The following is a 23086-nucleotide window of genomic DNA, read 5'->3' on the forward strand; positions in this document are numbered from 1 at the left end:
TCGAGTAATGCATTGCTCGAGTGTCAGAACAAACCATCTGACTGATGATTTAACCCAGCCTAATCTGGGTCACCCTTTGCTATCTTGGACAGTCTTGTCTTTTGATCACGGTGTGTGAGTGTGTGTGTGTGTGTGTGTGTGTGTAAATACATTAAAATATATATATATATATATATATATATATATATATATATATATATGTATGTATATATATATATATACATACACACACACACACACATTTATATATATATAAAGTGGACAGGGCTGTATCAGTTCTGTGGAGAGCAGCTGCCCCAGCTCATCCTCCCAGTCAGCCATCACCTGGGGCGCCACCGCATCACAGCACTTGAGTATGTGCTGAAGTTCCCCTACGCATGTCACAGCAACGGGGGGAAATGCGACTTGGTGGAAGAATTGTGGTCCTGAGCAGTGCTGCTTGCCTGCCTGTCTGCTTGCCTGCCTGTGGGACCTGCTCCTTGGGCTTTTCATCAGCTGCCATTTTCGCCGGCATGCAGTAATTTCATGGCTCATTGCAAACGCTGAAAACCTTTGAAACTGCAAATGTTAACTTTTGCCTGGCCCAGAGCCATTTAGGAAGCGATTAATTCGGCAAACAGAAGTGAGCTACTTTCTCCTCCCAAGCCCTTGCATAATTTACAGCCCTTCTATCTGGATTTGCATTGGAAGGGAGCGCTGGGGGTAATGACGATTTCGTTTAATTGTGGCTTGCTTTAAAAGAAAAACACAGGGCCCACACCTCTGCGGTGCTATCTCTCCATCATTGGCAAACCTTGTCCACCATGCTTACGGAGCATGGAGCAGCGAGGGAAGCTGAGTTAAAGGAAATCACTTACAAACAAGGCAGACTTTATTTCACACAGCAGTTTCAGGCGGGAACTTGTTTGTTTATTCATTGAAATGGACACGCTCATGAATACAGATTTAAATGTTACTGAACGCCTTTAATTGAGCAGTGCTGTCTGGAGAAGCACCGCAGAAGACAGGTTGGTTGTGGACTGTAGGATTGAGGTGTACAGCGGTATAGATCTTCCAGAGTGGCCATTCTCACTGGTTGGAACAGTCAAATTTTTAAGTTTAAAATAGTTTTAACATGTGCTTTTTAATGCTCAATGGTAAAATGCATTACAATGTATGACTTGCTGTAGTGTTTAAGAAAAAAAAATTCAAACATCGCTATCAAATGCAGTATGACAAACAGAAATTCCCTCGTTTCAACATTCCGATGCGGGTCCAGAATGTTGTTTCTGCAAGTGCCTCTGTGCAGTTAAGCATGTGAGCCACAGAAGGCTGTGGATTGGCCAGCCGTCCCCCACAGCTGTCCGCCTCCTTTCTGGCACCAGGCAGCACTGACAGAACATGATAACAAATTCTCAGACCTTAGCTCAATTAATTTCCCTTCACTGGGATATATACAGCTTTGACAGCATAACATATAGCAGGTTGTGTACAGAAATCTGGCCCTACTCAAAGGAAAAGAACAAAAAAAAAACTCTCCCTGAGGATTGTTTTGTTAATCTTGGGGGAGCCATTGTCTGCGCCTGCTTTTCTGGACTTCAGGGAAAATAACAAATAAGTCCATTTGGTTCAATGTGACAAAGAAGAGGGAGAACTGTTATGTATTGGTTGACTTTTTTGTTAAGAAGTTCTGTGTTCTGCAGATTGTGTTGCAGATAATGTTGTGAAACAGACCCACCTTTAAAAAAAAAATCTTTAAAAGATACCTTTCCTCATTATTCCTATACAGATGCAATAAGAGGATTCAAGGAAACTGTCCTTTTCATATCATTTTATTTTTATTAGTGCAAAAACATATATACATTTTATGTATATAGTTGTATGGAGCATTTTTGTATTTTTACAATGGAACTGAGAATAAGTTTTTTTTCTTTAATCAGCCAGTGGTTTCATGTTCTTGAGCAGCATGGTTCAGACTGGTTTCCTGATTTACATGAGAACCCAAACACTTGAAAAAAAGGTACAGACACATACAAATTTTATGGGTGAGAAATGTGCATCACAAGAACACAACAACTGTTAATTTTGGCAAAATGGAAGAGTCTCAGATGAATCATTAGAATTACTGGAAGAAGCTCAATAATAGGTAGAAATTCAGGAACTGCATGAAAGAGATGAAATGCATATGATCCTGCATCTCTCTTCGAATTTGATGATGGATTCTACCGCTGAAGAGCTTTCCAATTATTTTAATCAAGTGCTTATTTCATAAAACAGACCAATAGTTATTGTATATCAAGTGCTGTCAAGAGCCCTTGCAGAGGCTGAAAATGGATGCTGTGCATGAAGGGGATGGGAAGTGGGGGTTTCCTGAAGGGAAAACAAACAAAACGTCCATGGGTGATTCACATTTCACTTCCATCTGCTGTACTCTGTGTAAAGTACTGTGTTTAGGAAATGGTCGCTTCCTTACCTGTGTGCCCAACAAGCACATCTGCATCCTGTTCCAGCGTGGCTATGTTTCAGTCTGCACACTGCCATAGCAACGTTAATTGCGCTGAAAGCCACAGAAGTCGCTGTGGAAATTTTTTTTTTTTATTTTTCACCTTATCATAAAGCTTCCACATGTCCCTGTTATATCCCTAAAATACGAAAGATAATATTGTCTTAATTACATCCGTGCAACAATGACGCTTGACAGCCAAACACATCAAATTAAATTTTGTTTTGGTCCTGCAGAACTAGAGTCAGGGTCTTATATTTTCACTGCAGGTACATTGTGTGATAAATAAAGCAATATGAGCAGTAATTACAGGAAGAAAATGAGATCAGAAATTAGGGAAATTGTGAAAGGGCTGGTCCTTAAATGGGTTTGAGCAGGGCATTAAAAAGACCATTAACCAGGGCAAAGCAGGTGTTATCCTTGCTGACCAAAACAAAACAAATGCACAAAGCCAGACAAGGGGGGAGTGGGGGGTGCACAGGTTCAAATCTTACGTTTAAAAGCCTCCGGCAACAGTAGGTAGGCTCCATTTGGCTTTTTTATGAACTGCTTTGTATTTTTTTTGCATATTGCCATACTTCGTTTATAAACCTGCGTATTGCCACAAAACCACCCGAGTTTATAGCTACGTTTTGCAGGACCGCTGTATTGACTTAAGTTTGGCAATGAATACTGCTGCTGGTGACATTCATTGTTAAAGACATTAATGGTCATTTCTTAATAATGCATAACAGCAAAAGTTTTACCATGTTGTCTATGGGATTTGAAACAATACAATACAAGTATTCTGAAAAGAAAGGACGTGTAATACTGTACTGAACAAAGTGAAAATGATCTGCTTAGGTATTTCAGTGGTTAGCTTCACATTATGTGAATTATTGTGATGCGTCATATTGGCTTTTTTTTATGTTTTTTTTACCCAATGGACATTTGTTGTCTCTGTTGTTGCCTCTGAATTAACACCCGTCCGCCATTACTGCGCACTGCAGACGGGGCTTGAGAAAGTCAAATGTTAATTAAGGTGGACACTTTGGTAACCCTCCCCTACATCCCACACAACAATCCTACATTTATTCAGACCAAAATAAGAATAAATGTACTGTACACCCTCATGCTTTTTACCAAACGTATGCAGCAAAAATGTTTTCACGACACGGAATATCAAAGTCAGCGAGTTGAAGTCTTGCTTCTCAAGTCTCTTCTTGAACCCAGAGAAATGGACAGGTGATGAAAGAGGCCTTTTGCCTGATAGGGTACTGTGCCAAAAAAGATTCATTTTCCCTTTCTTCTAGCTTCTGTCTGATGCTTCTGTCTGGGCCCAGATGTCAAATGTTTTTCACTGATGTTGATCATATAGCGCACTGCCACGGTGCCAGTTCAACTGCGTTATGCGCCGCTTCCTCCGTCGTCTGAACACCTTTGATACATTCCCGATTATTTACCGAGGCCCAGATACCGCTGTATAATCTAAGTGGGTAGAGAGGGAAAAAAAAACTAACAAAGGCATAGAAGTAATTAAGCACATTATGAAGGCAAAGGCTAATTAGAGGTCTTCAGCGCTAACAAGACTGATAACTTAGCAAATAGGGTGAAGGCTTCGGGTTTTTTTTTCCTTCTCTAGCAAAAACGCATTACCTTTTAAAACACAAACGTCCAGCATGTTTCATTAGAATTTTTCCTATTTTTTTCTGGAGGAATGGTGGGGGTCGATGAGGGATTTGGGGAGCCGATGAAACACTGTAAAGGAAATTCAATTAAGCAATGTTTGATGGTGATCTCGCTTGTTTGACTATTATAATGACAAACTGTGGTGATAGCGGCACGTTGATTATTTCAAACTAACTTAACTTCTGCTTGATTGGCAAATGCTGAACTCATGGTTTGGCCAGACAAATCTGGGTACTTGTGACTGTCAAGATTCATATCCATGTGTAATATTTTTTCATCAGAGACATATGTGAACAGGGAAAAACATGTGTAATAACATGACAAAAAATGTACCTCGTTTTGGGTATGCGACTGAACCGAATATCCTGAAATATTTGCTGTGGGATTCAGAAGTCTTTATTTCACTTTTTTGTATTGAGGTGGTGGAGCTGATAGTCCTGGGTTGATGTGCTTTGCTTGGTCACAGGTATGTGTGCAAGTGTTTTATTCCAGTAGAAGAAGAAGCACATAATTGTTCCCTTTCACCTCCTCCACAGGTGTCCACTGGAGATAAGATAAAAGCTGGAACAAAAGAGCGGGCGATCGCAACCACACAAAACTCCTCATGCTAATGCTAAGCACTCCTCTGGAGCATTGTATCAAATGCATTTTTTGACCCAAGAGTGAACAGTTTAAAAAGCGCTATTAGGTTTTCCAGCAAATGTGGTGCGTCTTAATCAGGCCCTTTAAAACAAAGGTTCCTCTTGATAGCAGTATTTGTTGCTGCTGTGCATCGGGCAGGAACTGACATACAACTCCAACTAGTAATAGACTAATCTCTGTATTATTAGATTATAGAAATGCTCTCAGAGATTTGCATATGGGAACACCAAAAAATAATGTGGCCATGGTGCACGCTTTCCTGCAGTGCGTATTTTCATTTTTTGAGGGAGAACAGCTGTCAAGTCAAATGAAACTTTAAGGCAGGAACACACAGCTCATATTCTCCCTCTCTCCTCCCTGCTTATTTTTCCTCTTTCTTAAATGGCATGAAGGTTGAGATGGCTGGAGTCCAAGATCATCACGGCTGAGACCACACAGATGGGAGAGAGATAGAAGTTCCCTGTGATTCCTGCTCTCTCTATCCCTCTCGCTGACACACGCTCACACAATGCCTGGCATTTTGTGAACTGAGGGAGGGAAAGCGGGTTGGACGGGCGAGATTGGATGGTTGGTGGAGTTGAGCGGAGGGGGGTCGGGTGTGTTGGATGATGCGAGGACACCTGCGGCCGTGTCATCAGTGTGTCCATGGCTGGGGCCCAGATCTGGGACCCCCCCCCTTCTTACCCCAAAACCTCCCCTGTCCTTATCAGCCCTCGTGTATCACCTGCAGCTCCACGTCAAGCCTGAGGAGACAGATTTCATCTGTCATCTCCGAGTGGATCTCAATAATAATGCAGTCCATCCAAGAGAGAGCCCTCGCTCAACACCCCCCACCAGAAAAAAAAAAAAAAACTTAATTTACAGCAGAGCACAGGGGGCCGAGCCAGTCACACAGATCATGGGACCTTTCTTTTGGTCAGTCATGTCCCTGTATCCATGTTTCAAAGGGGCATGTGAGGGGGGTGGGGTGGAGGTATCAGATTCTGCCCTTATTAGAAACAGCATCTTAGGTAAAGTGCCCCCCACCCCATCTGTACTTTCATCTCTGTCTAAATTGAAGACATTCATGTACAGCAGCCTCGGTGGTTTCGTTCCAATACGCTATGGGGATAAAGAATAATTTTATTAAAACGTATCTCTTTCTACCAAAAATTCCTACATTTCTCAGTATATTAAAAATCCTGTTTTAAATCCATGTTACAGAATTAGAAATAGTCACTAGAAAAAGAAGTGCATAGAAGAACTAATGCTGATCAGAATGCCCTCGGCAAGTAAATTTCGGCTATCAAGAACTAATTAAAAAGACTAATCAACTTTAATGTCTTCATATTTAAGAAAGGAGAATTGCACCGTTTAAGCTTCGTCTCACGCTAGACTCATGTGCAGTCATCTTACTAACAAGCCTTGATGTTTTTCTATGATGGCCACCCACACGACTGCTAATTGCAGGTCTTCGCCCTGGAGCACCCTCACAGTCAGGGAGACAACACAAAAATTTGTTCTTTTCAGCTGTGCCAGTTAACATGAATAAATAATGACATGTTTAAAACCCTGCATTTTATGAACAGCTATTTTGTGCACTTTGCAAATGACAGATGTCTGAAATTACTGCAACACTGGAATTATGTTCAAATAGAGTTAATGAAATGATGTATATTTTCAGAACATATGGGCTTCTCTTGTCTATATGCTCCTTTAGATTTGAGGGGTTTTTTTTCTTTACTGTTCTTCACCTGCAGTATTAATATCAGAAAAAGGAAGCGTGGCTGAAACATCAAGAGATCTTTTCAATGTTCCTTCCCGACATATGTAAAGACATATTACTTGATTTACATTGTTATTTGCTTGCACTGGGGCTTAGCTATGTGAAATTCAAAATTCAGAATTAAGGGCTACTTGTCATGTCTGACTGCTAATAATTTGATTGTTATCTAGCTGGCAGCTTCTTCACATCATTTTTATGCTGCTAGCTTACTTTGACCAGAGTATTGTTTTTCAGGAGTCTCACGTGAATGCAACTTTTATTATGATTCATATCCTGATATTGTTATTTTTAGCTGGTTGCCAGAGTTGGCACCAGTGGACCTTGCTTTGTTCTAGGCTTAACGTATACTGTAGTGATAGGGTACAGTGTAGTAAACAGCTGAGTAGTTTCCTGGTGTTTTCATTTCTACTGCTGACGCCTTTTCCTTCTTCTGCATTTTAGAATTCCTCAAGAAATAAGCAGCTGAGGCCTTTCTAGAAGGTGTAAATTTCGGTGATTCTTTGTCCCCTTACCAACCATCAAATAGCAGCATTCAGGGGGACCAACCCACCACTGTCTTATAACTTTATTCCTCATTTATTTTTATCTTAATAGGCTTATAAATATTTATGATCATTCATAAGCGGATGGCATCCTGCAGCAAAGATGGAGGCTGACTGGTGGCATGGTAGCTGTGGGTTTGCGCTGGAGATAGTGTGGGCAGGAGATTTGTGACAGAGTGGAGCATGAAGCCCATGAGCTGATGAGTGGAAATCCCCTACTTTCTAATTAATAGAGGTACACAGGGCCAAGGGATGAGGAGGATCAGGGAAATGAAATCAGGAAGAAGATACCATCACTCATTTCTACAGCCCATTGTCACCCTTCAGGATCGTCTGTAATGAATCACTCAAGCATTCTGCAGATACATTTGAATGGTCGGGGGAAAATTCATTGTCCGGTAGAGAGCATTCGATAAGGATCTCTCTTCTCGCCATTTTCTCTTCCCTTTTCCTCTTCTTCTGACTCTTTGTCAAAGGGCGTCCCGATCAAAAAACGAAATCAAGGCCCCAGCAACAGGTGCACTGTCTGGCCTCTCTAAAGCTGCTGGCTTCTTGCAAATGAACCGAAAAAGATTTCAGCCCTTTTCTTCCATTCCTCTTCCTCTTTTCCTTCTTGCCTCTTTTTTTCTGCTCTCTTGAATTCGCTGTCTTCCTCGGTGAGGGGAAAGAAAGCAGATGAGAGATGTTCCAGAGCAACGCACCCGATCAGAGGATTTAGTGTGAAGGGCTATCGTCAAGGGTCAAGTGATAGCACAACGCTTGTGGGAAGTGTGATAAAATAATATGAAGTCTGTCAATTATTGAAGGCCGAGATCATCTTAAAGCACTGGCTGGGTGAAGAGACCCAGCTAACATGGCAGTTTGGTACAATAGTATTTCTAATAATATTCATTTAATTGTAACTCAGTACAGATAATATCGATATCCATGCATTAATCTCTTATACAAAAATTGCTCTCAGAGGAATACCAAAAGTATTAAAGTATTGAGAATGCTACTTAGGATCTTATTAAATCACTGTTTTAACCTTTTTGGATAAAACGTATGCTGATGACAAAAACTTTCCTGTCTGCATTTCTGTGAATTAATTTGCTGGTGTTTTGCTGTTAAAGTTTCAGGTATGGGGTTATTTTATGATGCATTCCTTTCCATGGGATTCTTAGATCACTAGATTATGAAATGTGCATTAAATGTAAATGTCATTTTAATGTGTCAGGTCTTCTCAAAATAAAATAAAAGTCAAGAATTAATAAGAAGGCATAGGAAATGCATGTTGATGTTTGGCATTAGATTTGCAGCTATGCTGGGAACATCCTTTAATTCGCATTCCACAGGGAACTCGAAAGTTAAATGAACAAAGAAATCAATTTCGTTGTTGCTACAAAGTTCCCCAATCGTTCCTGGCAAATAGAAATACACAAATTATCCAACAGTCGGCATTTGTTATTATTGGTCATATCAGCTGTATAAAAATTAAATACCAAACAAACAGTATCTTCCGGTATCATGCATTCTCAGCAGGGATTTACTCAGGCTAACCGTGGACGTTTCCTTCAAAGTTCAATTTGATAAACGTATATGCACCAGAGAATATATTTCAATAACTGCATCTGGACCACAAATGAAGACATTTTCTGTATGCTTCTCATAGCTCTGACTTTGTTTGGTTTTTAAAAGATAATTTAAGTTTTTGGTTGCTAAATTGTTCAATCCAGCCTAGGGGACCTGAACACCAGAGAAATCTCTCTCTCTCTCTCTCTCTCTCTCTCTCTCTCTCTCTCTCTTCTGTCGTTCTCTATATTTATTTTGTCGAGCTTTCTGTTTTTTCCTCTTATTTCCTCTCTGTTTTCTCCTTCTCCATCTCTCTTTTTTTTTTAGATATAAAAAATCAACCCTTATATCCCAATGCAATTATTTAATATACACCCACTCATATTCTGCCTATGAAATATGAATATAATTGTACGTTACTTTTTAATTACAGGAAAAAATCTAACTTGTAAGATGATGGGGCTGGAAGGTGCTATTGCATTGTTATTTTTTTTCATCCTGGTTTTCTGATTATGTGAGCTGGGCTCCTTTGCTAAGCGATGATAAGCGGAATTTCCATGTTCTCTGCATAATTAATCCATCTCTGCCTCTCTTCATGCCAACTCCTGCGTTATCGCCTGCACATGCCTGAATTGCAAAAGAATCCTCTCTTCAATTGGAACTTATTGATATTCTTAAAAAACTGGAAATCCTTAAATTTAAGCCACAGATTGTTAAATGGATTAATTTCGCGGCAATCGCAAGCATCTAACGCAGAGAGACAGGCAAAGCAAATTTAAAGTGTCTCCTGTTTGTGGAGTTTTAGTCCCAAATGATAGGGTTTATTGGCATGTTTTTTCCTTCCATAGTCAAAAATTACCATTCATTTGCATCGCATAAAATACTTTTATATGGCTGCAAATTCAGAGGAATTTCTTTCAATGCCTGTCGTTGGCTGCATGATAACAACTTCAGCCTCCCACATCTGGACGCTTTTGATACTGGGTGAAAGGAATGCCTGAATATTTAATATTTTTATCTGTTTTCATCGATGGTTTCACCATTAAGGAAGGCTCTGCTATTTGCATGGAGTCTGGCAGATGTAGATTTATTTTCTGAGCTGTCTACAGTCTGCCTTACTGTGAATATATTGATGCATTTTCCCTTTTTTTGCTCTGCACCAGTGGCTCTGCATATGTAATAAACCTATCCAGCCACCGTTATAAATGCTGTTTCCTTACGCTAGTGTATTTTTCTAAGACACAAGACATTTAAAAAAATCCATTCACAGTGCAACATATTTTGTCTCCTTAGCAAATGAATGCATTTATATACATTTGATTTTTGTGCAAGAAATAAACAGGTATGATGAAAATGAGCAGATTACTAAAATAGTCTCATTTGAAAATGCAGTAAGCCTTTTAATAGTGAAAACTGTATAGTAACAATACACGGGAGTCTGATTAATTGGCAGCCATGTTTAGGAATGGCATATTACACTGTTGTTACATCTGTCATGTGTAGGAGGGCTCGTTGCAAGTGTATAATTACACCAAGCATGTTTTGGACTAAGCAGAGGCCTTTGTAATCTAATAATTATAGATTAATCAACTCGATATTTGGTGCATTTTCTTTGGCAGTCCTAGTGAAGATACTGCATAAATTGGATGAAGCTGTAATTCTAAGCAATTAATCTGTCAGAATGCAGCGTGTGTACGCTGTGCATTTACCATCCATTGGGCTCTGCTTTCAGATAGGAATCACATATTATTCTTACACAGCCCAGCTGAGCCATGTGTGTAGAATTTATGAAATGCAATTAAAAATATATATTGATGGAATTCTAAAGAATATGGAAAACTTGCAAGTTCAACTTTGACCTGAGGAAGAAACATGAGATTAAAAGATAAAAAAACATCAGTTACGTAAAATATCATGGCATATATTCATCAAAAATAGTGGAAGAACACTGACAGCGTCTGATTGGTTCATTTTTCTGCCGTTCATTTTGCGGGTCGTAGCAGGATTGGCTAGAATACATCAACGCCTACACTTGACATGTTTTCAAAAAAAGTCGAGTGACGACATGCTGTTTTTCATTGGCAGAAAAATAACAAAGACAGTAACAAACAAAGAATATGACATTCCCTTTCATTGGCAACATGAACAGAAAGAAAAAGTAAAACCATCACAGAAGCAGTGATATCAGCGGAAAATGTACACATTTATTCACGGGTTGTGCCTTTTATTTTAAATATATATCATATAAAAATATTATATCTATATATTTTTGTTCCACTGTTCTTTTATCTAAAGGAAATATATGAGTTATTCATCTTTTCCCACTGCTTTTTGTTTTCTTATTTTTAAGGACTTTTTTTTCTCTCTGTGCATTATTTTTTCTAGTTTAAAAAGATCAATGCGCGTTAACAAGAATTTCCTTGATCTTTTGTAATTACAACAGATTCATTAGCACAGCATTTGGTTATTCATCTTATTTAGAATTGTGTGTTTCAACAGGAAAAAAAAATTCCGCCCAATCAACAATATTACAAAATATAAAAGATCATTTGTATTCATATTCATAGAATTCATAATTCATATTTCATAGAATTTTTAATATATATTTTGGAGCTCTCATTCAGAATTGCTGGGTATACATTATGTGATACATATAGAACAAAGCCTTATAAGCATGCTAGCATGGTGAACTAAAAACAATGGAATTTTCAGATGTGGATTTTATGGTTAACCCCACTTTGAACTTCCTTAGCTTTGTTTTGTTTTTTTCACCCCACAAATCAGATTGACCCTTTTGCTGAATACATCTATCACCATTGGAGAATGAAATTGAGTTTTGGGCCAATGTAGCATCAAATTAGTCTGCAAAATCCCTTTTTATATCTCCATGCCATAAGTGAATGGTAGCTACATCCGCGGCAATCCTATCTGTGCAAAGCATTACTTCACCAAACAAAAGTTCAAATGTGTTGACGCCATGGAGGACTTTAATAAAGCATTTCAGCAGACGTTCAGATTAAAAATCAGGGTGTACACAGGGACACCCCTCTCTTCTCTACAACAACAACAACAAAAAAGGCTTTTTCTTTTCAGATTGACCATCTTCTCCCAAAGGGGAAGTGAACATTCGAACATTTTTCCCCTTCCCACATTGGCCTTTCACATCTCCTCTAGTGAGAATGGTTTAATCCTACAGCACTGTGCTTTGTGTGACTATATTTCCCAGGATTTTTTTATGTGAGAGGGGAAAAAACACAAGAAAAAGGCATAATTGCAGAAGGGCTCTTGAATGTATTTCTGATAGACTTGCGATTGTGACTGGTGGCAGGAAAGGAGGCAAGTGGACGGAGGGTTGGCACATGGTGGACTGCTGGCAGCCCGGGCGGAGGAGCGGGCACTGTCTCTCAGACATCTGTTTGCTCGCTGCCACCACCGCTGCTGGAGCAGCTGGTACACAGGGGCACAGAGCCATAAACGGCAGGGACAAGGCACCGTGAGATGGAGACCTGCTTCCTCTATGGAGATGTTACAGCAACTCTGTGAAATTTGTGCTTTTTCAGGCAATCTTGGTGTGGTGCAAAAAAACAAACAAACAAAAAATGGACAAGGAAATGGCTACTGGGGGACTACAGCTAATTGAATGGTGTGAATCCGAGGCCACAGTTGTCATTACTGAAATAAAATATATCATACAGCCTTTTCATTCAAAAAAAAAAAAAAAAAAAGATGCAATAGACCTTCTGTCCCCTTGGAAGCAGAAGGAAAGGCGTAGTTGGCCATGACACTGACCACCAGCCCAGCTGTTTCTCACTACACACTCATACAAACACACACAGAATAGTGACACACAAAAACACATTTCTTCGTCTACAAGCACCACATATGCACTCACTCATAGAAGTTGCCTGGACAGTAGCCAATCCCTGTCTGCACCATGGGTGCACCATCACCCAATCATCGAGTCCAAGTACAGAGGCGGCCCTTGAGCAGAACTACTCCACTCCAACTCCAACATATTTTCACTGAGTAAAGGAGTGTGTGTGTGTGTGTGGGGGGGGGCGCGGCTCACCAAAACAGCCAAGCCAGCAGCGCTGTGTGTGACACTCCCATTAGCCACTGGCATTAAACATCAAAGCATTTCAGAGCTACGTCTGCTTTATCTCTTTCTCTGAGATCAGCCCTGGCCGGTTGCTGGCTATGGTTTGATGATAGGGTCGCAAAACAATTTTTTACACACTTTGCTGTCTTTGTTGAGCTATGCTATCACCATACCACACTGCCCATTGTGCAAACCCTCCCCTCTATACTGTCCTTATTAAGAATTCATCCCCAAGAGGGATCTGTATATCGGCCAATGGTGAGGAAACAAGTTTGAAATGGCAGCCATGGTATCTGGGGTGCATTTAGAACTAAATGTGCCCAGTGGCGTCCTAGCCACCCCCAAAAGCCCCAAAATTCCCTGCCAAAAATGTATTGTATGCATTGTGTGAGTGCAAACACAGCGAGTTTAGGTGGCAAGAAACCCTGGCTAAATACTGCTTGACATCCTTAATTAAATGGTTTAGCCTTGAAACAAATGCACTTTGTTAATTTCAAATCAACGTGTGAGCGCAGACCCCCGTACTGTACATACAATACCATAACTTATTCATGTTGTGAACCCGGTGTCACCTATTTCCCCAGCGATGGGAACAGCATCATGTTAATTATTGCAGCCATCTGTTACAAAGCATCGCAGAGGTATCCTCTTCCTCATACTGATTTGTACCCATCAGTCAAATGAGGCAGTAAACACACCCAAATACACACACACACACACACACACACACACACACACACACACACATACACGGTCCACCCCTGTAACAGCAGAAACCTTGAGCCAGTCTCTGGGGATTTGCGAGTGGCGTTAAATTAATCTCTCGCTGGCAATTTGACTCCTCTGTTATTGTTAGAACCAAATCTCTATTGATTCAATGCACTTTCACTGCCAATTTTTTTTTTTACATCTACAGAGTGGATAAGTATGACATTATTGACATTTACAAGCAAGAAGCACAATAGAAGTGTAAATTATGATCCAAAATTCATAACACAGGGAAGTCCTCACCAGCACTGGAGCACACAGGAGTATTATTTAATTGGTTAGCCGAAGCAATTATTCCTCGACTGTGGGATGGCTGAGCTCTGCCCATATCCTTTGCTGCCACAAATATCATGTATGCATTCAAATGTGGGTGCATCAGAGTTGTTGAGACATTAAAAAAAGCACAGAAATGTGTGAGACCTTGTTAGGGGATATTATTTGTAGAAAATTATTGTATCTCTCACACTGCCTGACCCTGTGAGGATGGATTAATTTAATCTTCCCCAAAACAAAATGTATGTAGCTGCTGCATAAAAGCAAACAAACAATTGTTTCAACATGCAATTCAAAGCTATAGAATAGGTGAGTTTTTATTTAGAGCAGCAAGGTCTAGGAGCAAGAATGCTCCCTAGTTGATATCTCACAGTGGAGTGGCACACTGGCATATAAAGATCAGCTTAAATACTTTTTATTACCTCATCGCATCCCAAAAAAGAAAGACTCATGTATGTTTTTCTTAAGGAATAAAAAGTACAAACTTGTCTTGCAAAAAACTGTCCAAAGCGTGAAAGTAAAGGATGTCAATAGAGAGCTGTCAAACTGCTCACATTTGTATGCTTAATTTTATTATTTTAATGACTGTGCTCTGTGCAATGCAGTTGTAACTTTGCAGGCTTGCAATTCAAGCGAAGCAAGGTGCAAGTCTCCTGAAACAAAAACACTTTCTGCTTGCCTCTAATCTGAAATAATGTCACATGCAAATCCAAAGTCAAGGAAGGGTCAAGGAATGGATAAAAAGTCCCCTCCCTCTGGACCGTGCAACCCAGGACACCAGTGAAGCAGAGAGTAGGTGTCTGAGACCCTCCTTTCTGGCTGTCGCCAGTGACTTGTAATGTTAAATTGGTTTATATAAAAACAGCCTTGACTGAATTAAGCCCCAACTTTGTTTGTTTGAGGACGTCTCCAGCTTCAGCCGGAGCAAGTGCCATCCTTGCCAGCGCGAAATGGGACTTGGAAGCGAAAGGCAAACTGCTGTGGAGAAGATAACTGCTTCCTCAAGGTGCAGCACCGTTGACTAGTTAACCCCTTGAAATTATGCCGTAGTTTTCCGACTCCGTTCCAAAGTCCGGGAATTGGGTTACAAGATAATTTCACAGGCGACTAGCCTGTCTTACTTGGCAGTTCAACTGGCTAATTGAAGAAGGCGATTTCCAGTCCCTGCAACTGTTTAAGGAACGATACTTAACATCTGAGTAATGACGATAAAGGTGATTTCTCTGACATAAAAGCTACAGGATTTTGAATATATTCATAATTCCTATTTGTGACAATGCCAGTTTCATTGGCCAAAGGGATGGTCTAATTCACTAAAGTAACAGGATGCTGCATTAGTTATACCTGGTCAAGTTTTTTTACAATTAAAAAATTGTAACATTGGAATGAACAATGTTACAACAAACAAAAGTGATGTTCTTAAAAAATGAATGGGAGAATATTCCTATTTGACAGGTTTACAGGAGCAGATCCAGAGGGCAGAAAAGGAACACATTTAAACGAGCATTCATTAGACCGGAGGCAGTAAAGTGCAAAAAGAAAAAGGACCTAACCTACTGACATCATATAGTATGTCTCACTATCATTTTTATTTTTACATTTTTTTTATTTTTCAGTTCAATAAAAACCACTACATGGGTGTTTATGGTGTTCACTTCCATATGTTAAATTCCAGTCAGTTCACAGCTCATTTCAGCCACAAGAGGTCTGTGAAAGAGGTCTGTGAAAGGACAGAGATGTTGTGTGCAATGTTCTCTGTGCAGGCAGCTACACGTTAATAAAGCATACCTTTTAAAAAGTGGCATGGGCCTGTAACACACAGGGCTTGATAAATTCATTTGAAATTCTTTCATTGTCATTCACAGAAAATTTCATGAATAGATTATACAAATCCTGTACTGTACTACTGACTATATTGTGTATAATAATGCACAACACTCTGCCTACTTTCACTCCCCTACATTATGTTATAGACATCTAATTCACAGAAGATCTGTTACTGATATCCTGTAGATTAAAGATTTTAGTTGGATATACACTATAAACATAAAGTCTTGAATGCCTGATAGGCCAATCAATAATTAATGACATATTAGATTTAGCTTCATTGTAATTATGCAGTGCATAGAATACAAAACAATATTCAGTCAATATATGTAACCAGAAGGACAGAGGAATAGCAGTAATTATAAGAAAAGATTATATTTAAGAGATATATTGCTATATCTTACAATATATGAGCATAGAGGTTTGGGTGAGGTAAATATTACATCGAAGGTGGTACTATTTCATACAGAATGCACTGAGATCAGCAATATGCATGATGTAACAGTAAGCAACATACACATAATGTTATACACGTGTTATAAGCAGATTAGTATATATGAATAATGAATAATTTATGTGATACTATGGGCACAGTGAGAGTATGTCATACATTTGCAATAAATTTGTGTCAATGGCAAATATAATTCGTATAAGCACCAATGTCACTAGGAAATCTTGTTTTGCCCCTAAAATGCCAAAATATCCTAAATTTACGCAGTACGGATCAGCACCAAACCTGTTTCATATGGCGCACCGTGCTACTTATTGCTGTGATTTTTTTATATCAGAGAAAACAAGAATCTTATGTAAGATTTTTTTTTCCCATTAAAAGCATGTTTTTATTATTTTAATAATATGCATTTAGGCCATTGTCTTTTTGACTAATTTTAAAAAAAAGTAAAAAGTTGTACTGGTATCATTTATCAGGCCTGGTTTTTATAAATGCTCAGACAGAACAGGGATCAGCCAGAGGCCACAGACAGGAGGCTGGAAGCACGAAGCAGCAGCAGCAGCGGCAGCAGCGGCAGCAGCGGCGGCGACGGCGGCGGCACATGGCTAACTCAAGTTCAGTGGCTGGAGCTACGGTACCCGGGGAGGCACAAACCTTATCTTCAAACAAAACCGCGAAACGCCTTCACCTCTCCAGTCAGTCCGTGCGGATCGCGGTACAGCGCAGCTTCATCTCGGAGAAGCGCTGAGAGACAGGCAGCGAGAGAGAGAGAGAGAGAGAGAGAGAGAGAGAGAGAGAGAGAGAGAGAGGGGGGGAGGGCGAGAGAGAGAGAGAGAGAGCGGAGACGGAGACAGGACAGCACCGGAGAATCACTGACCGCAGCCCGTCACCCACAACCTTTTATTTACACCCCCCACCCCAAAAAAAAAAAAAAAGACATTTCAGCCCAGACCCTTTCTGCGCTTGGATGAAACAAAACCTCTCGGCGCGTCCGAGCTCCACCTGGATCCGCTGAGCAGCTCCGGCCGGCAGGCATGTCCCGAAGGAAGCAGAGCAACCCGCGGCAGATCAAGCGTAAGTTCCCCTGTCTCTTCTTTCCTTAGCCTGAGACGAGGGCGGAAAAAGTTGGAAAAGGCGCCTGTCCGCTCGCGGCTTTACTTGACGTTTGTTTGCGGTGTAAAATCTGGGTAGTTTGGTTTCCTGTGGCGCTTCGCGTGCAGTAAAACGAGGCTAATCGGCGCCACTTTTATTTCTGTCGCTCACATTTACACCTTCACTTTTTCATAAAGTGAGCGGTGGCGGTCTGTTGAGGGAAAACTTTGAAAGTGTCATAAACCATAACACGTCTAGAATAAAAAAAAAAAAACATTTTTAAAACCACGCATCCGTGATGTGTCGTGTTTAGTTGTAGGGTCGGCGTGTCAGTTTCATTAGCATTAATTACGGCATTCTCCCACAGAAATGTATTATTTACTTCTGACAGAGGTGCTGTGTGTCTTCATCCACTATCTGAATTTAATCATGCATGATTAGTGATATTTAAACAAATAACTTGTTTTAAATAGTTATGCCAAAAAATAAAAAAACACAGTACAGTGTAATCTGCTGCACACCTTGACACACATGGCCCTGCCTCTTTCTCTTTTACACACACACACACACACACACACACACACACACAGATGACACTTACTCACACACCCAAACATCTCTGTTGCCACACACACACACACACACTTCTGTCACACACCACAAGCTAATTACAGTTTGATTAATTAATAAAGCTTTATATAATAGTATTATTATCACCCCAGCATAATAACAATAATAGTGTTTCAATTTTATTATTGCTGAATGTGATAATTACCAAACTAATTGAATACTCGGTGGAATAGAATCATCATAATTTATAATGTGTGACAGTTTTGTCATTTCCTGGAAAGAGAGGCAAGTAATAATAAATACATATGTTCAATAAATCTGTAAATATGTTATTTATATTATTATTGAAGAAATCACAAAGTTTTTATTAAGTAATACCTTTTCTCATATATTTTTGCTATTTAAAGCCTTGTTTTGTGAATCAGAAGAAGTATGTATTTTGTGTGTGTGTGTGTGTGTGTGTGTGTGTGTGTGTGTGTTAATTGCGCTTTGATCAGAAAAGCCCAGGATGGCACAGGGAAATATTTCTGGAAATACCAGGGGATAGATGTCATGATCCAGGCACCTGCAGAGGGTTTGTGATTTTGATCAGGTGTTGAAATGGAATTGCTAGGTCAGCCCATGGTGTATTTTTTTTTTTAAGTGAAGGTGCATTATGGTATTTGAGTCAGCGTTCACAAAACTTTACTTTGTATGAGTGTGTGTATGCTTGAGAACACTGGCAATAATCGACTGAGCTGTGAATATGCATTGTTTTTATGGTCAACAGTAGAGCATGCACCAGTATTGGTAAATTATACTTTCCTCGCTGCTTGCCATATTAATAAAAAATGTTTAAATAATATAACATATGCAAATAAGATTTTAATAATCCGACTGAAATCTGTTGATGCATTTTAAGCATGCATGTATTATCATTTCAAATCCAGCAAAAGGGCAGATTTCAATGCGTTATTCATTTCAGTGCTGAAAGACTCTGTGGACACTTTGGTCTCTTGTTGGTCTCTTGCACCAGAAACGTGAACTTTGTTCTTAGTTACATGACGGGTACACTTGAAATGATGGTAAACGCAATTTATTTCAAGGCGCGCTCATGAGCCATTCAGATGCACGGCTCTGAGAAAGTGAATAGAGCATCAGTGTCAGCCGTCCTTCACAATTGCGTGGATGCGTGATGCGTGCTTGTAGACTTAGGGAAAGTTCTCCAGTCTGGAAGAATTGAAAAGGTCACAGGGAGCCTTCAGTAGTTATCCCTTCGCCTGGCTTGAAGAGAAAAGGCCAGCGGAGGCAATGCACAGAAAGTCGGCCCCGACAAGTCATTCTAAAGGACAAAAAGGTTGTTGGGCACAGTTCCCCACAGCCCCCCCCCCCTTCCTGGCATACGTTGGTCCGTTATCTAAAATTGTGATTTATGCAGTATTTTAATATTTTGCTTATTCTTTCCCCTTGGGCGCTCTCTGAGCGATGATAAAAAGGCGATGCTGAAAGAGCACCATTAATTTGCTCCGATGACTGGAGAGATAGGGCCAGATAATGGGAAAGATAAGGCAAGGAGATATACCATCAGAGGCCCGATTATTACCATTAAAATTCCAACCCAGCAATCTGCAGCCGCCTGATAATTCCTTCTCCGGTTTCACCACTTTGGATGATAAGGCAAAAAATAGTCACTCAGTGCTCCTTGATTAGGCTGCCTGGATATCCCGATAATACAGTGATAAATTATGTATTTCCCCTCCTTGTTTTTTTGCACTGAAACGTTGATGTAAAAAAAAAATATATAGCATATATATATATATATATATATATATATATGTTTTTTTTTTTTTTTTTTTTTTTTTTGTGGGGGGGGGGGGGGGGGGGGGGGTATATGGGAGTGGTTTATTCTTTTGCCCCCTTTCCCCCCTCCTGGACAAAGGGAAAAACAGACACTTGCACTTTTTTATTGTAATAAGAGTTTGATGGAAAATGGCGATATGGGCAGCGGTGTTTTGTATGGGAGCACATATCAATGTTATCAGCCCATCACCCTGAGCCAGCTGCCGCCTGCTGTTGTTTTTAGGCCTTATCGGCCCCTGCCAATATGCCAATAAATTGCCCAGATTGTTAGCCGGAGTGGGGTGGGGGGCGGTTAAAAAAAGGAAATTATGACAGAAAATGATGAAAATATTGCTGATGCTGGGCAGGTTGCGATTAGTGGAGAATTTGCTCTCTCTCGCTCGTTCTCTCTCTCTGCAGACCCCCCAACCCTCCACCTCAGACCTTGGTGTCCATACCCCTGCGCAGCTCACACTAAAGAATGCATTTTGATGCTTAATAGGGAGGGGAGATACCAGGCCTGCTAAATTGAAACTGTGGCCTTTCCGGGTAATTTTTCTGCAAAATTGCCCCCCAGAGTTTTGTGGCGGCCAGAGCAGCGAGCGGCGGATGATGTAGGGGGTCTTCCTCGATCTGCTTCTGCTGTCCTGGTGAAGTTGTCTAGGAGACATTTCTTCAACCCTGCGCTTTTGTCTTCAATGCTACACGTTCTTGGGGAAAAAAAACTGGTTGCTAGTCCTACACATTTGGCTTAAGGCTCTACCCACCGCTTTGATGTAAGACACACCCAAGCGCCTCAATCATCCTGACTTGCAGAAGTGCTCATGGAGACGCACCGTTGACGGCGACATCCTATTTATATCTGTGTACCGTGTAGCATTTACACCTGTGGTACCGACAGAGAGTGTTATTTGGCGCCGGTTTGTGCATGTACATATTTCTATGGAGGCATATTGCGCTCAGAGCTCGGTATCGTTTCATGTTGGCACGATGAATTAAAGCCGTGGGCCAATCAAAGCTGTGAAAAAGCATGCACGGAAATGACAGCAATGTTTTATGAGCGTGGTGTAGTTGTGAAGCTGTTTATGAGTTGGTAATGATAATTATATCTACCGTCTGCGGGAACATTAGCATATGATTGTGTGAGGGTCAGTGTGGAGTTGGCCATGTCAGGTGACAGCAGTATCTTTGGACGGGATTCATGAGAGGCGGTGTGGTGCTCGTCTGTGTTGACGTGTGTGTGTAGGAGTGAACACTAAGTTCCATATGCAGTGTTGTGATGGTGTTTTTGGGTTTAAGTGGAATGGCAGGTTATTTTCATGCCTAGATCATCTTCTGATAGCACTAACTTCATCCAGATCTAGATCGTTCCATTTTTTTTTTGTTTTTGGTGGTTTGGGGCGGGTTCCTCATTTGCGCGAGAAGGATGGTACGCCGCTCCGCTCTCATATGTAAGAGCTCGGTTTTCATCGGTTGACGATCCCGCAGCCTCCTCAGTGTTCGTCCTCAGATTGGTGTCATGTGAAGAATGGGTGCCAACTTTCCCTCGAACATCTGCTGGCTGCCAATGACAGCTTGTGTTGTGTTTCTCTTGCCTGAGCTGAAGGAGCTCCATTTGCCTCGCAGTCTGTCTTTTTGAAGCCATGATATTATGCTATGCAAATGCACATATGCAAATGCACGGCACCCTGTACGAGGGCTATTTGTCAATTTGATCTCGTTGCTGCTAATTTTACCGGAGCGAAAAGGAATAATATGACCGCTGTTGTGTTGAATGCTTGAACTTGACAGCGTCCACGGTGCTGCCGGTGCAAAGTGCTAAACGACAGCCCCTGCCCGGTTTCCCCCTTTGTTGGGCATCACCTCGCGGCAGACGCCCCAGCTGGTGGCTGTGCCGAGCGTGACAGAGTGTTTCCTGGGAGGAAGGCTGCGGCGGCTGACATGTTTGAGCGTTTCGCGGGGTTAGCGTGGCGAGGCGGCGGGGCGCGCTGCAGAGCCGGTGCCGCTCGCTCGGCTCAGGAAAAAGGGGAGAGGAGAGGGCAGGGCAGCTCCTTTTCTAAAGGTGGAGGTCACTTCCTCAGCCCCGCTTCCCTTCTATCTTTTCATTTCCTGAATTCCACCGCAATTTATTCAAGTTCAGGCTGCCAGTGATTCTTTGTCCTTTGTTCGGGTGCTGTTGAAATTGAAAATTTTATGTTCACACATTTAACATTATCACAGGAATATGTAAATGTTGTTTTTGACGAGTGCTGTAAGTTATTTAGTAAATGTAGGACATCCCTTTTGTCTGAGTGTCACTGCTTTTTAGTCTTGAAGGTCTAAACAAAGGGAAGAAAAGAAATAAATTGCGCCCCAGCAATCCTAATCGCCTGTTCCTGAGTTTATTTAGATTTGATATCAATGATGTCTGTTCAGCCCCAGGTACCAATTGACTTTCAGGCTTTTGAGTTAATAGCCTTGTCTCTTGCTTGTACAGATCAATATTGGTATTAATTAATCACCGTTATCAGGGGCTGGATCGAGTTCTATTTGTTGTTACATCAGCAGAACATCAATAGAGAAAGTGGACTCCCTGATCGCCATGGCAACTTCATCTCTTAGGTCAAGGAAAGTTTATCTTATCTTGCTGTTGAGAGTGGCAAACTGCTTAGGAATCTAGTTTAGAGTCTAAGATCGTCGATTTAAGGGTCCTTTTTTTGCCCCGGCTGTTGTTTTCGAGAGTAGCGAAAAAAAAGGGTGGGTGTGTGTGTGTGTGTGTGTTATGTCTGCATTCTAATCACGGCAGAGATGTAAGATTTAAATATCGACATCCAAAGGCCATTACGGCAGACGGCCTCTAGTCCAGCGCTTGTTCAAGTACGTCCCTTTAAGACCCAAACAAAGCTTTGATTATTGGACTGTCACGGCTGAGTATGTCTGTATAGCTGGGAGTCAGCAGGATGCGCATACACACTAATGCACAAACACACGCTCACACACACTCACACGCACACGCACAGTCTCACAGGCTATCCTCAAACAGCCTCATTCATGGTTTTCCATTGGAATGTGGAATTCCTGATGCTGCTACAGAAAATAAGCCCCACCGCTGATGTTAGGCCGATATGCAGTCGATGCACGCGCTGATAAGATAGTTTTGTAATCATTTTCAAAATGATTTAACTCTTGTGCAGAGATTTGTTTAGTGATTACCTTTATTATTTCCTTTCACATTGATTAACATCATTTCAGCCATTATTACTTCCTTTTAATCCATGTAGTAGGATGCACCAAGAATGGGAAACCAATTCAGATTTGTTTGCGAATGACTGTGCTGAGGGAAATGTCAGTGTTCAGGAAGCGTAGGGAAACCGCCTGAACTGATGAAGGGATGAAAAGTTTGCGGCGGTGTGCTTTTTATGGTCTTTTACGAGCTCGGCCCATCTGTTCCCACAGTCAGCACATACTGTTGAGGAGAGCCCTCTGCCCACACTGTGTACATTATCATTCTGACGTTTATTTCAGAGAAGGCTGCACCGTCCAAAATCAAGGCGGACAA

The 23086-nt window shown here is 41.0% G+C and overlaps 1 protein-coding gene and 1 long non-coding RNA gene across 3 annotated transcripts in view; one reads left to right on the forward strand and one right to left on the reverse strand.

The window, feature by feature from the left end:
• Window positions 1-1795: 1795 nt before the first annotated feature.
• LOC114789749 (uncharacterized) lies at window positions 1796-16817 on the reverse strand. Its single transcript, XR_003749715.1, has 3 exons — window positions 16723-16817; window positions 2453-2621; window positions 1796-2349 (listed from the first exon to the last, which is right to left on the reverse strand). It is a non-coding gene; the product is annotated as an uncharacterized LOC114789749 (long non-coding RNA).
• The window catches only part of zfpm2a (zinc finger protein, FOG family member 2a), a 104332-nt gene continuing 97849 nt past the window's right edge, over window positions 16604-23086 (forward strand). For both annotated transcript variants that reach the window (XM_028979084.1, XM_028979085.1), the window contains exon 1: window positions 16604-17142. In XM_028979084.1, coding sequence (XP_028834917.1) covers window positions 17103-17142 — 40 coding nt within the window. In that variant the 5' untranslated portion in view covers window positions 16604-17102. The remainder of the gene's footprint in view (window positions 17143-23086) is intronic.

This window comes from Denticeps clupeoides, chromosome 5 (genome assembly GCF_900700375.1).
Source record: "Denticeps clupeoides chromosome 5, fDenClu1.1, whole genome shotgun sequence".
In the NCBI taxonomy this organism is placed as follows: Eukaryota; Metazoa; Chordata; class Actinopteri; order Clupeiformes; family Denticipitidae; genus Denticeps; species Denticeps clupeoides.